This window comes from Melopsittacus undulatus, chromosome 1 (assembly GCF_012275295.1).
Source record: "Melopsittacus undulatus isolate bMelUnd1 chromosome 1, bMelUnd1.mat.Z, whole genome shotgun sequence".
NCBI lineage: Eukaryota > Metazoa > Chordata > Aves > Psittaciformes > Psittaculidae > Melopsittacus > Melopsittacus undulatus.
This window is the reverse complement of record NC_047527.1, coordinates 85,870,362-85,884,191: the sequence shown is the minus strand read 5'-3', so window position 1 is coordinate 85,884,191 and position 13,830 is coordinate 85,870,362. Positions and strand designations below refer to the sequence as shown.

The 13,830-nt window shown below is 41.2% G+C and overlaps 1 protein-coding gene across 1 annotated transcript in view; it reads left to right on the top strand.

Annotated features, from left to right (window-relative positions):
• Positions 1-12,028, top strand: part of DUSP22 (dual specificity phosphatase 22) — a 44,655-nt gene extending 32,627 nt beyond the window's left edge. Inside the window, exons 5-7 of the mRNA XM_031049721.2 lie at positions 3,781-3,855; positions 5,342-5,513; positions 8,220-12,028. Coding sequence (XP_030905581.1) covers positions 3,781-3,855; positions 5,342-5,513; positions 8,220-8,405 — 433 coding nt within the window. The 3' untranslated portion in view covers positions 8,406-12,028. The remainder of the gene's footprint in view (positions 1-3,780; positions 3,856-5,341; positions 5,514-8,219) is intronic.
• Positions 12,029-13,830: the final 1,802 nt, after the last annotated feature.

The window sequence follows — 13,830 nt, the reverse complement described above, 5'->3', positions numbered from 1 at the left end:
TTTGACTTTTCCAGATATGTAATCTCCTATTAGAACTTGTTGCTGAAACATTAATTCTATAGAAATGAAATTTTCCCTTCCTGTCCTGTTCCAGCTAATTGTCTTAGGCTACATATTTCTAAAGGACTAACTTCAAATGGTCAGGCTGTTAGTGGTGATAATATAGAAGCCAGATAACCTATGAAGAAAAATTTAGATGGATCTTTGTTGCATTTACATAGGAACATAGAATAGTTAGGGTTGGAAAGGACCTTAAGGTCATCTAGTTCCAACCCCACTGCCATCGGCAGGGACACCTCACCCTAAACCATTGCCAAAAGAAAGATGCTTCTTCCTATCTGATTTGGATGCTTTCTTTTTAACCTTTATAACATTCATAGAAGTCTGACTAGCAACAAATGAACATGCAGATCTGGTATCATAGCTGCCCTCAGCCTAGTTTTGGACTATCCAGCTTGTTAATGTATAAGTTTAGATAACTTTTACAATGTGCTGGTAGGGGCACTCCACTGGTGGTTCTTCCTGTGGTATTTTCCCACTGTGAAGATGATGCAGTTCAGGACCCAGCTTTAAGCCTGGAGATGTAAAAGCCAGATATCATGTAATAAATTGTCTTGAAGTAACTGTTCAGTCCAACAAATAGGCTGCAAATCAACACATTTGTCAAGTGCTTTCCTGTTACAGATGATAATCAACTGTTTTGTGGTTAGTGTAAGATGCCATTCTTCTTTGTGTCTGGCACTTGCCACGCAGATGACGAGTCCTTAATCTTAGTTTTCGTGTAAATATGGTTTGTACCATAACTTTGAAAATGAGTTTAGGTAACTGTGTCTCCTGGAGGCAGCGGGGACCCTGATACCATAGGGGTGTGGAGGAATACATGTCTCTTACTCTCTGACTCAAAGTGCGGAGGGGCTGTGGTTCTGCAGAGCAGTGCTAATTCTGAACTTGGCTATTTCTCTTCTCTTTTTCATGAATACCCGAAACACGCTTGGCAGTGTTTCACCAATAAGGAAGGTGAATAAAGCTGAGTGAATGGAGTTTACTACAAGCTATATTTAGTACCTTGCAGAGGTGTTATGCCCATTCACAGGTATTTTTCAAACCAAAGCATTGAGGTGTTTAACCAAAACTTGTGCTAGACCGTAGAAGTGAATTCACTGGTGGTTTCAGCTATGCTGTTGGCCAGATTTTGTAGAAAGAGAAAGGATGGGTGTATGGGAAGATTAGGATGTTGTCCCTAGCCAAGTTTCATCTGGCTGAATCCATTCAGTCTTAGATAAAAGCTCCTTCATTGTGCAATAGCAATGCCTCTTGGACACACAGCCCAATGTGTCCTTTGTCCTCTGAGTTTATGTGAAGCTTCTTGTGCCCCCCACGCAGATCTGAGTGCCACGATTTGTTAGAACTTAGCCAGTGAAAATATGTGGAGTGTCTGTCTGAGTAGTCATGTAGGTTAGTCTGTCTTACATGCTCAGTTGGTTTCTTGAACAACAAAATCCTGAGTTGACAAGTTGTCCTGAAGCTTGGGATTGCACTGTGCCTTGAGATTTTCCATATAACTTACTTAGGTCTTTTCCAACTGTGTTTTCCACATTGTATAGAGCTGCTTTGGAGAGGGATTCCTGGCCTTTGGGATCCTTCGTTTTTGGATGTTCAAGATAGACATTATTGCCTTTGCAAGTTCCACAGGCACTGTCACTCTATTGCATCACTGTTGTCCTCCTCCAAGTCTTGAGTTTTTATAGTATCAGCAGCTGCACTGTTGGGCAGGAAGGGAAGCTTCCCTTTATGTGGATATTCCTGATTTTTGTGTGGCTGCTGGTGCTGGGCTGAGGTTTTTTTTCTTTTACTCTTGTGGTATAATATTCACCCTGAGAGGGGAAACATCTTGAATACAGGATGTTGTGTTTCATGGGTGTTGAGTGCAGTGTGCTTTCAGGTTCGTCTTTGCCAATAAGCCTGGTATTGATTACCCCTTAAGAAGCTCTTTCCTCTGTGTCACACACATTACTACTGCTTGCAAGCTTAAATTGCAGGAGCTCTCAAAGACTACAGTGAACTCTAGCTCTTTTGAACAGGAGGTGCTGCTTGTACCTGTGATTAATTGCAGGCTGCCCCAAAGGCTTTGCAGTCTGAAAGGCAGAGGCAGGGCAAACAAATTGGGACTGGGATGCTGAGAGGTGGTGCTGTGGATTTACTGAGGTAATAACAGCTGCCCACTTCCTTTCTCTCAGAGTTGCCCCACTTAAAATGAAGTGGCATAATAAGTAAAGGATAATAAGAGTAAAAACCTTAAGGTTTATAAACTGAATCTTTAGCTTGTCGACATTCTCTCCTCCACTGCTTAAAAAAAAGAGGTAGGCTATAGGCAGGGGTTGCCTGACACCCTGAGTAAGGGCAGGCGGAGGGGTAATATGGTCTGAGGTGAGAAGACTGGAAGAAGCTGAAGAAGACAGGGCTTGAATTGAATAGTTTTTCATAGCAGGGACAAAAGGCAGAGATTTCATGTTGCAAAGAAGAAAGTAGTAACATTTAGATGTGTCCTAATACATGGTTTGAAGGAGAAAGTGAAGTCAGAGTTAAGCGCAAGTTTGGGTAGCGGGTAGTGGATGCCTCTTTGGGAGACAGTATACCTTGAGAACTGTTCATGTAGTCATGCTGAGTTTCATCTGACACCTGAGCATTCATAGAATTATAGAATAGTTAGGGTTGGAAAGGACCTCAAGATCATCAAGCTCCAACCCGCCTACCATTGGCAGGGATACCTCCCACTAAACCATGCCACCGAAGGCTCTGTCCAACCTGGCCTTGAACACCACCAGGGATGGAGCATTCACAGCTTCCCTAGGCAACCCATTCCAGTGCCTCACCACCCTTACAGTAAAGAACTTTTTCCTTATATCCAATTTAAAACTCCCCTGTTTAAGTTTGAACCCATTACCCCTTGTCCTGTCACTATGGTACTTGATGAAGAGTCCATTAGCCCAGCATCCTTGTAGGTTCCCTTCAGATACTGGAAGGCTGCTATGAGGTCTCCACGCAGCCTTCTCTTCTCCAAGCTGAACAGCCCCAACTTTCTCAGCCTGTCTTCATGTGGGAGGTGCTCCAGTCCCCTGATCATCCTCGTGGCCCTCCTCTGGACTTGTTCCAACAGTTCCATGTCCTTTTTATGTTGAGGACACCAGAACTGCACACAATATTCCAAGTGAGGTCTGACGAGAGCAGAGGAGAGGGGCAGGATCACCTCCTTTGACCTGCTGGTCCTTTTGATGCAGCCCAGGATACAGTTGACTTTCTGGGCTGTGAGTGCACACTGAAGCCAGCTCTTGTTCATTTTCTCATTGACCAACACCCCCAAGTCCTTCTCTGCAGGGCTGCTCTGAATCTCTTCTCTGCCCAGCCTGTAGCTGTTCCTGGGATTGCTCTGACCCAGGTGTAGGACCTTGCACTTGGCATTTGTAAAGACATGCAACATCAAGTTACTAGTTTAAAGAGGAATAAAACTCTGAAATACAGGCTCGACCATCATCAGAATAAAGTGTTAGTGTTTATCACATCATATTGCCTAATATTACCAGTTTCTTCAGGTACAGTGGAGAGTAACAATGCCAGTGAGTTTTGAGTTTCATTTGCAGACATTAACTTTTACTTTGTAAGACCTGTATTCAGTTCAAAATTCTAGAAACAGCATTCAGTGAGCTTTCGGATACATTTCTCTCTTTCTAAGTAGTGATTTTACTAAATAGAGCACTTTCTTTATTCTGCTTCTGTTTTCAGGGCAAGGCATTTCAGAGAGAGCATCAAATTTATCCATGAGTGCCGGCTTAGAGGTGAAGGCTGCCTAGTTCATTGGTACGTACACCAATTCTTAAGGGTTTCTTTACCTTAATTTGGATGTTCCTCATTTTAACTAGTTAGTGTTCATCTCCATTTTATAGCAAAATCCTTTTGGACAGAGACGCCCCCTTTATTTGAAGTGGCCTAGAAGATTTACGAATGCTGTTAAAGTCTCATGCCAGGACTTTTGAGTCACTGGGGCAGGCAGCTGCCTGGAGATAAAAGGAGCCCAAGAAATTGTTCTTGAGCTTCTCATCAAACCTTGTTGTAGGATTGATTTGACTTATACATTGACTAGAAGCATACTATTTATTTCTCATTATTTTAATCACTGTTTCTAAATGTGATTTCCATAATCCCAATTTAATTCCTTTTTGTAACAGCCATTTTGCTGACTTCAGAATTGTAAAAAAAAAATCCTCTAAACAGAAATTCATCTTTTTTTTTTACCTTTACACTGCTGAAGCATTCAGATGTTGCGTTTGTTAATAGCAAGTCTCTCATTGGAGAGATGCTCCTAGGACTGTAGAAAATAGAAAAAGAAATCCCACCCTGTTTTTTTTTCTTGCTCTCTGCTATTGGTTGTAGTCTTTATGCTGTATGTCCAAGTGACATATCTGAGTCTGTATCTGGAATCAGAGTCATCTTGTGATATGAACACTGGACTTGTACACAGATCCTGAGCATAAATCCCCCGTTTGGTACAGACTCATGATAGGGCTGTGCATGAATCATTTGCTCAGTGTCCCTGTATGTAAAACAGGGATCATTAGCCTGAATTCTGTTAAGAGTTTTAAAAACCACATATTTAAATTTGTGAAGCATTTCAAAAGCATAAACTATTATTCAAATGCCAAGCGAAAGAGTCTGGTACAAATGTAACTCAAACATATTCTTTATACTTACAATAGTAATAGTTGGGAATTTTTTGTCCAGCACTGTCAGACTATTCATAGTGAACATTTATGACTTTATCCCGGTGTTTCATCTGGTGAAACTGGAATCCTGAGAGTTGAAGTTGCACAGTGCATGGCTAGCAGAAAGAGGAAAAGAACTCAAGCAACCAGACATATGTACTTCAACAGTTCAGTTTCAGCCCAATGACATGGAAGCCTTTATTTGTAGGGAAGAGGGAACAGTCTTACTTTGCTGCTCTAATCTATATAAGCAGAAGAAAGTGGGTGACTGACTTCTAGATTATCAAAAACCAAATTAACTTGGAACTGTGCACTGTCCCCTCTTTTAAAGAAGACTTCATACTTATTTCTTCCATTGCAGTGCATACAAATTACTATTCAGAACCCCCTTTCTTGATCTTGTCATAGATTTGTTCTGATACATTTTAAAAAGCATCACCAAAACCCTTTTAAGTCAAACATTGCAGTATTTCTTCACGGCAAGCAGCACAGCAGTCTGCTGTAATGTTGGGAAGTCATGTTTTTAACTGTGATAGATGAAGTACAACACTACTTCAATTTATTACACAAACTTTTTCTTGCAGCCTTGCAGGTGTCTCCAGGAGTGTGACCTTAGTGGTTGCCTACATTATGACCATCACAGACTTTGGTTGGGAAGATGCACTGTCAGTTGTTCGCGCAGCAAGATCGTGTGCCAATCCTAACATGGGCTTCCAGAGGCAGCTACAGGACTTTGAAAAACATGATGTTCATCAGGTAAATGAAGTGCAAATAAATGATCTGTGAAACACAACCCCAAGTCAGATCATAGGCTACTTCCCATTATGTTGTGGTCTGGAGGCTTATCTGACTCTCTTTGCTTTGGGAGAGTGGCTTCTTGGCCAAGCCTGCTCCACTGGGGAGGTGCAGGTAGAACTGAAGGTGTCAGGGAATGCTAGATGAGAGAAGAGATGAAGCACAACATCTAAACACCTCCTGCCCAGATGTGCTCTCAATGCAGTGATTGCTGCATGTGTGCTAAGACAATACAAGACTGACACCTTGAGAGAGGTAAAAATTAATTGCTCAGAATGCAGCAGAATGACCAACTTATAAGTACCAGTTGCATGGAAATAGTGGGTTTCCCCTCAACACATTCATTTGAAATTGTAAGCGGGAAAGAAATCATAATCAGAAATCTTTGCTATTCAGGAGTTAAACTAGGTTTTCATTATGATATACCTGTCATGTTCTTCCCAACTTCTGTGGCTGAGACTTTATAAATTTTCTGGTATGTAGACCAGTCTCAAACATGACCCTTTTTTTTTTCTTAGCCTTGGAAGGCTTTGTAGGACTAGGGGAATTGAGGGAACAGTAAGACTGAGTGAGAGAGTCCGATGAGACAGAGTGGTTTTCATAATACAAAAATTAGTTTCTTACCCTTAAAAAGCACATCCCACGCAAAAGACCTGCTCCCTGTGGGTGATCTGTAACTTCCACTTATGTTAAGAACCTACTCTGCTGTCCTCTGTTTTCCATTGCTCAGCATGTTGCTGTTCGCTGGGCTTTTATGCCTATCATGCTTATTAAAAATCAACAACAGAGGCAAACCAAAGTTGGAAGGCAAAATACATGAGCAAAGGATGTTTTCATTTTTAATTCCATGCCTGTCATATTGCTGCAGAGAGCTCAGAGTTCAGAAATTAGCATTTGTTTTGCATGATGCAGTTGCAACTGTAAATATTTGTGTGTTTGTGTTAATATTTAACTGAATGTTTCCTGGATCGTTTGGGACTGGTGTAAATGGTAGAGTAACTGATTTTTAAAGAGACAAAAGTCAGAGGGGACTTTCCAGGCTTGTCTCCTTCCTCCCTTACAGTCATTTCTGCTCTAATTGGTCTGGGCTAACAGCAATGACAATTAAGGCTATATGCAAATAGCCTGATAAAGACAGTAACGTCTCTTCTGGTTTGTTGGTGGCTTTTTTTCATCCACCATGGACGATACATTCTGCCTTTTTTTACTGAGGGGGAGGCAGTAGGTTGCAAAAAGCAATATCCACCTGTAGTCACTGGCTGGGCTGTAGTTTCCTACTGTCTCTAAACAGCAACCACATCCTTAGCAGGTGTCTGTTTACATACCTGATTTCAGTGGAATAATGCCATCTGCCATGGGTGTGAACTTTTTTCTGATTTCACTAGCATGGGTGTTTTGCTGTGCCACTACAGTGTGGTATCCGGTGGGGTTTCTGGAATGGGGTCCACTAGATATCAGTCTTACAGGAAGGGATTCAGTCACTAAGGTCACAACATGGTTTGGACCAATTCCAAACTTCCATCTGGTCGTCTGAGGCTTCAGATTTGACTCAGGACATTATGATCTTTTAGAGATGGGAGGGAGTAACTATATTGAGTTCTTGTCTCCCAGTATAAATTATCTCTATGGATAAAGCTGTCCATAAGCCCCAAACAGAACAAGGCTATGAAAGCTAAAGCTTCAAAAATGAATATTGTCCCCACTGGAACAAACTGGTTGGGGTCTCTGTCTACTTGCTGCTTTCTGCAGAGAAGAGCAACGAGATTGTTAGTGGACTAAAATTCATCAACTGGCAAAAAAAATACAGAGAAGGATGTAATAAGGGCCTAAAAAGTTGAGTGGAATTGAGAAAGTGAACAGGTGTGATTTCCACTTTTCCCTGTAATGTGAGATGGAGTTACCAATTGGCAGGTCCCAATCAAGGAAAAGGGGAGGGGGGTTTACGCAATATGTACGTATGGAGCTTGTTGGCATCCAGATACCTTACGTTTAAAATGTGTGGATTCAAAAAGTGATCTCATGGCAGAAAAATTCATTTGTTGCTATCAAACACAGAGAATACTGCCTCAGCTTCTGAAAGTACCTGAGCTGAAAATTGCTGGAAGCTGAGGAAATGGTTAGGAAAAAGGTCACAGCATTATTGCCCTGCCATTACCTGATTCTGTCTTCAGTATTTAAATCTGACTACTCACACCAGGATGCAGAGCTGGGCTGACCTTCAGGTGGACCTGGTACTTCTGTTACCATGAACCATATTCAGTCATTTATGTCAGTAATATAGAGTACTATTCTATAGCTTTTAAAGCTCTTGTATTAGCTTCCAGGCTTACTTCATCTGATTGTTTGTATATGCAACAGGAGGAGGGTGCTTTTAAATCCATATCTCCTTGCCTAGTAGGTGTTCCTTACTCTATGTTTTTCCAGTCAGCCAAGCTATTGTGGATGTGTATCATTTTAGGGGATATAAGGGATCTCAGTGATTTCAAATGTGTGTTCCTATGCCAAAGTATTCTGTGGTGTTGAGGGACATGCAATATTTGGAGAGCTTTTCTTTGAACTATTTGTGTTCTTAAAGGCTGTCAATTCTGTAGGACAGGAGGGAGTATTGCTTCTTCAGTCTCATGTTATTGTCTTACCATATTGTATATGTATGTTCAATTTCTGCAGTTCAGGCAGTGGCTGAAAGAAGAATATGGGGAAAACTCTTCTCAGGATCTGCAAGAAGCCAAAAATCTTCTGACTAAATATAAGGAGCAGGCAGAGTTGCAGCAGAGTACTGGAGGAAGACAGTGGAATAACAACTTCTCATCTGTGCAGTCTCTCTCATACAGTAACTACACAACAGAGACCTAATTGTAGGGGGTTGATTTTCTTTTCTTTTCTTTCTACCTTTGAAAAACATCTTGCCATATTTTCCATCCCATCTTCAGGACTCTCAGCAGTAATCCTGCAAAAAACTGATTTGTCAAAAGCTTCTTGATGAAAATACTGCATTATGTGTGTGTGTATGAGTGTGTTTCACACAGTTTTATAATATGGGCAGGATCAAGCTCTCTGTATGCCCAGGGACATGATCCAGTTACTGTGGCTGAGCCAGTCAGCCAGCCACAGCTAGTATCTATCGCCTTAGGCCCACATTGCCTGGCATTTGCTGTGAGGTTAGCTCAACTCCTTTAGTTGGAGGGTAGCAAAGGGCTCTGAGAGATGAAGTCAGGTGATTCAGGCTGTGACAGTTTGATGTCTCTGCACTATTATGTGGCAAAGATATTATTGCACCTGGACAACTCAAGTCTGTCTCTGCTGTTCCAGTTCACAGTCTATTGACAAGTAATACTGTGGAGGTGGGCTTGAGCTTGAATGCTAGGCTGCATTCTGCATGCAAACTGGAGTAGGTGAGATATGGGTACATGTACCTTTCTACCAACAGTAGCATCTAGGAGAGAAGTGGGACAGACAGCTCTGACTAATAACATCTTCAACTGCCACAGTGGTACTTGCTTCAGTGCACGTGAGACAGAGTTGTTGGTAGAACTGCCACAGACCAAGAGCACTAAGACTTACCACAGCTCAGCTGATGTGCAGTGATTTAAGCCGTAGTCCCTTGATTGAGCATCTTGTCTCCCAACATAAGCTTCTCTGGAGAATAGTTTATCCAGTCTCCAGTGCTGCTGAACTTCATTCCCCGTGGAACACGTGCCTCTTCAACACACGCCCCTGCGCACATGATAACGTGTCTCCAAAGAGTGGGCTCGGTGTGAGCGCGAGCACCTGTTTTTCTTTGCTTGTGCTGTGGTTTGCTCTTTGACTTCAGCTACCTCAAAAATGCTGTTCTTGTCATTGTGGTTGTAAATGCAACCTTGAAAATTGCCTTGTGTAATCTTAATCTGACACTGAGTGAAGTAAGTGGGTGCGTGTGTGTGCGAGAGTGTGAGTGTATATGTATATTCCACAAATGTCTGTATTTGAGGAGTTTATTGTTTTCTTTCAAAACTTCCCATATTTCTCACTGGTTTAAAAATTGAGTTGTTTGAATTCAACTTTTTGCCATTTTAAAACCACTATATATATTTTGCTGTGATCAGATTTGTAAGGAATGCATTTGTAAAATATGTGTTAAACTAGGTTAAAACTAGGGGCCATGCTCTGCTCTTGGCAACATTGTGTGTTTCTGGAATGGAGCCATTAACTGACTCAAGTGTATTCTAAGACTGTAATTTCAAATATGTCACCAGAGATGCTGGACAGCATATTGACTTCTGATGGTGTAATGGGGGGTGGCACTGATGCCCAGACAGTGATTTCTTGTCTTTGACTCAGAGGCTGGAAGGCCTATTTTTTTTTTTAAGATTTCAGAAAATAAAAAAGTACTTCCCAAACAACCAGGATAGAAAACCAAACCCCTCATTTGTTTAAATGTGGTGTATATCATGCTAAAACCTATGCACTGAGCAAGAAGCAGTTGGCACGCTAAATAGACTCTTGTCTCTTTCAAGTTCTTCAAACTTTGACCTCCCATCCCTTCACAAGATTTGTCTTCTTCTGATTTCCTGCTTGCTTTGCGTGGCAGTGAATTCTTTGGGTGGGAGCAAGGCTGTTGGGGTCAAATAAACTCTGGCTGTTCAATATCTGTTGCCAAGTATGTTCCAAAAAATGTTATGATTTGTGAAATATGGATCTTGCATATCAATAATTGTCAAAAAGGAAAAAAAAGGGAATGGGATGGAACTGGCCTGACCATTTGTTTCATGTGAGTCCAAGACCTGCATCAGGGTTTTCATTGCACTAAGTGCTCTAAGTGTACTGAACACAAGAGCAGGATAATAATGTCTGTCTTGCAGTAACAGATGCTATTACATTTGGAAAGGTGCTGGAATTGACTTTGTTTTCAAGCTTGTAGCTAAATGAATGATTACCTACTTAGTAGATCCAGCAACTCTCTGTGTTTGCCTGTTAAGAGTAGCCTTTTACTCTTGAAGATGTTGATCTCCAAATAATTGGCTGTTCAGGAATTCCAGCACAGCAGTGCCCATGTTGGCAATTTTCTCTGTGCTCTGAGGGCTGATGTAGTAACTGGAAATTACTTTGCTCGGTAACAGGGTCTGACATGTGTTCAGGATTCTGGTCCATTTGTTCAACCCTCTACTCATAATAGGATATGTAGTGCAATTTCAGCCTGTCCCCAAAGGGCAGCTTTGCCAGAAGCATTCTGCTTGTGCTCTTGCAGGTATCTAGTCAGTCCATTCTGTAGCTGACTGACAACACTGTGTGTTCCATAACACTTGTGGCACTCTTGTCCTTGTGGTAGTAAGCTTTGTGAGTGCTGGAAGGTTGGCAGTTCTTTTTTTCTGTTGTGACAAATACAAGGTAGAATGGGAGACATCTGTTAATGTTTGTGTGTCTGATTATTCTGTACCAGATTTTTTAAAATAGCTTGGTTATTCCCAAAGAATCAGCCTCACAAATAGATTTTTTTTTTTTTAGAGCTGAATTTGGCTTTAGAGCCATATAGCCACATCAATGTGTATTATGCTGCAGCTTGAAAGCCGATACAGGGTAAAGAAGGAGGATGGAGGGAGTGCCATATTGTCAGTAAGTGGAAGTGCTCCTCTCTTTTCAAAAGATAGGTCTTCTTTGTGCTCTCTTGCTTACTGTTTAGTGGTTTATGTACTGCATACTGCATTTAAGAGTGGTAAAAGAGTAAGAACAGTCTAAGAAAACTTAAATCTGGTTTGTCCATGCAGAGCAAAATGATAGCTCTCACCTTTATTAGCACAAGGTGCAGAAAGGAGAGTAGCTACAGTTCCCACCTTGGCCTGATAGAAAGGGAGAGGAGCTAACACAAACTGAGAACATGACATGATGTGTCTTCCAACTAGTCTTTCAGTGGCAGTTTGTAGGACATTTCTAGCTATCTGGAACATGACTAAACCCCATCCACCTCTTAGTAGTTGGCCTTTGTCGTGTAGATGATACATTGTTGTTTCTGTACTTCAAAACACTGTCCTCATTTTAATGTTCACTGGAAAATGTATAAAGTTTATAACACCTTATTGGATATCCAGGTTTTAAATGTAAGTGATTTTTGGGGGGCTAAACTTGATATCCACGTGTGATTATAAGCAAATGTTTAGTGTTATAGGATGTAGGTTACAGGTTAAATGCATTAGTATTTATTACCCTGTTTTTTAACCTGGAAAGAGTTGCTTCCTTTTTGTGGTTGAGTAGGAAGATTTGGCAAATCATATCTCTGCTTTTTAAAAAGGACACTGGTTGCTGTAGTGGCCACTGCCTGTAAAGAAGTAAATGAAAAATTACAGTAATTAATTCAGCTGGTCTAAGAACTCTAAACCTGGTAAGCTTCTTGATTCTCTGTCTTCCTGGGCATCTTAACGAAGCCTTGACTGCTTTTTCCAAATGTTTGTATTTAATACGTTATACAATTTTTTTAATAAATAAAATTAAATGTTAACGGCTGATCTGCTGTGTATTTCTTGAAGTCAGTAATAGCATCTTGAAGGCTTCTAGTCACTGTTTGTATCCCTGCAGGTATGGTACGAGTACAAGATTAACTCACTGGGGTACTTAGATTACTCCTGCACACAGGACTACTTGAGACTTCCCCTCTCTTCACAAAGTTCTTCCATGTGAGTTCAAAAATCTGTAGCATAAACATCTCTTGATAGTAGTCCCACAAGAGGTTGTTGCTTATTGCGCTCTTACTTGTTGCTGGCCCATCACTGTGACACTGGATATGTGACGAATCCAAACTTTTTATTCTGTTAAAATGCCTTTACCATAGCACACTGCTTTAGGGTTTAATTGTCTGTGAAACTTTGCTGATTTACTGACAGCTAAGACTCAATGCTCTCAGAAGTGGCTTGTCAGAGGAAGCTGATCTAAGTGGCAGATGATAATTCTTGGGGGGTGGAGAGGGATATTAAAAGCTTATATTTTAAGGGGGGAAAAGCCCCATTTAAATTCCCACAGATAACACACTGAATTTCTGGTTTGACACTAGCTCTGCTATGAGTGTAATTCTGGCATTGGAGCAGTTAAAAAAAACCCAAATCAAACCTAAAAACCCCACCATTCTGAAGGCACCTTTAGACATGCCTAAGGACACAGATCTCATGGCCACTTCAGTCACTGCTGAAGGCTGAACTTGCAGTTCAGCTCCCTCATCGTGAAGGCAAAGGTAAATGCTCAAGCACAGTGGGTTTTGGGTCTTTTCTTTTTGCCCTCTTCTCTTTCTCCCAATACTTCTTAGACTGCTGGGAATGTATGGATGTTTCCTAAGGTTTCTCAGGGATTCAACTGATTAATGATACCCTTTCCCAGAATGAAGTTAGTGTGTCTGTAGATAGCTTTGAATGTGCTAGATGCACCTTGTTCATAATACACTGAATATTAACTGAAATATAAGTTGGATGGCTCTGATTTTATTACTGTTGTCTCAGTCCTCTTCCTGTTTTTCTATGAAGAAACTTTAAATTCCATGCAACTTTAAATTCCTGCCATGTGAAGCCTGAAGTAGTAGTGTACTTCCTTTCTATCTGTTATCCATAGCAATGGCTTAGGTGTATGTGCTGTAGGATTGATGAGACAGAAAACATGTTTAAAATCACTTGTGAACTAGAAAAATCTCTTAAGTTGTAGAGGAAACTTTCCCCTATCCCAAAAGGAAAAGAGCAGCTTTCAAATGGAAAAATATACTTCTGCTTTGTCTTCCTTCCAACCACTGGGCACTTCTCAAAGGCAGTTTTTACCCAAATCATGTGTAAAGTTGTGCTGCAACCGTGATGCCATACTTCTGTTCCCAACTGTGTGTCTCATCTCAGTGTTCTATGTCACTGTTACAAGTTCTTGAAAATGGCAGTTCTGACTTGATTCATGTAAGTCCTGTCCTGTGCATTAAACTGAGGGAACTGGAGGGTAAACCTACACGCCCTTGGATGCGCTCATAACCTGACACAGTTTGGGCTTTGCCAGCAATTTATGAGAGCTCTTCCACCTCCTCAAGAGGATTGTTCACTGGGGGGGGAGGGAAAATGATGACAGTATCTAGAAAATATTAGACAGCATGAGGAACATGTTGCACTGTACAGCACTTGTGCAGAACCCCCTGGAGGCACAAAGCATGCGACAGAAACAGCTATTTTCACACTTGGTTCACAGCAGAGTTTTAAATGTGATTCTCATTTTCCATGTGCCCCAGCTCCTGTGTGTTTCACTATTTCACTAATTCACAACTATTTCATTGCTACATTTAGCTGCTGTC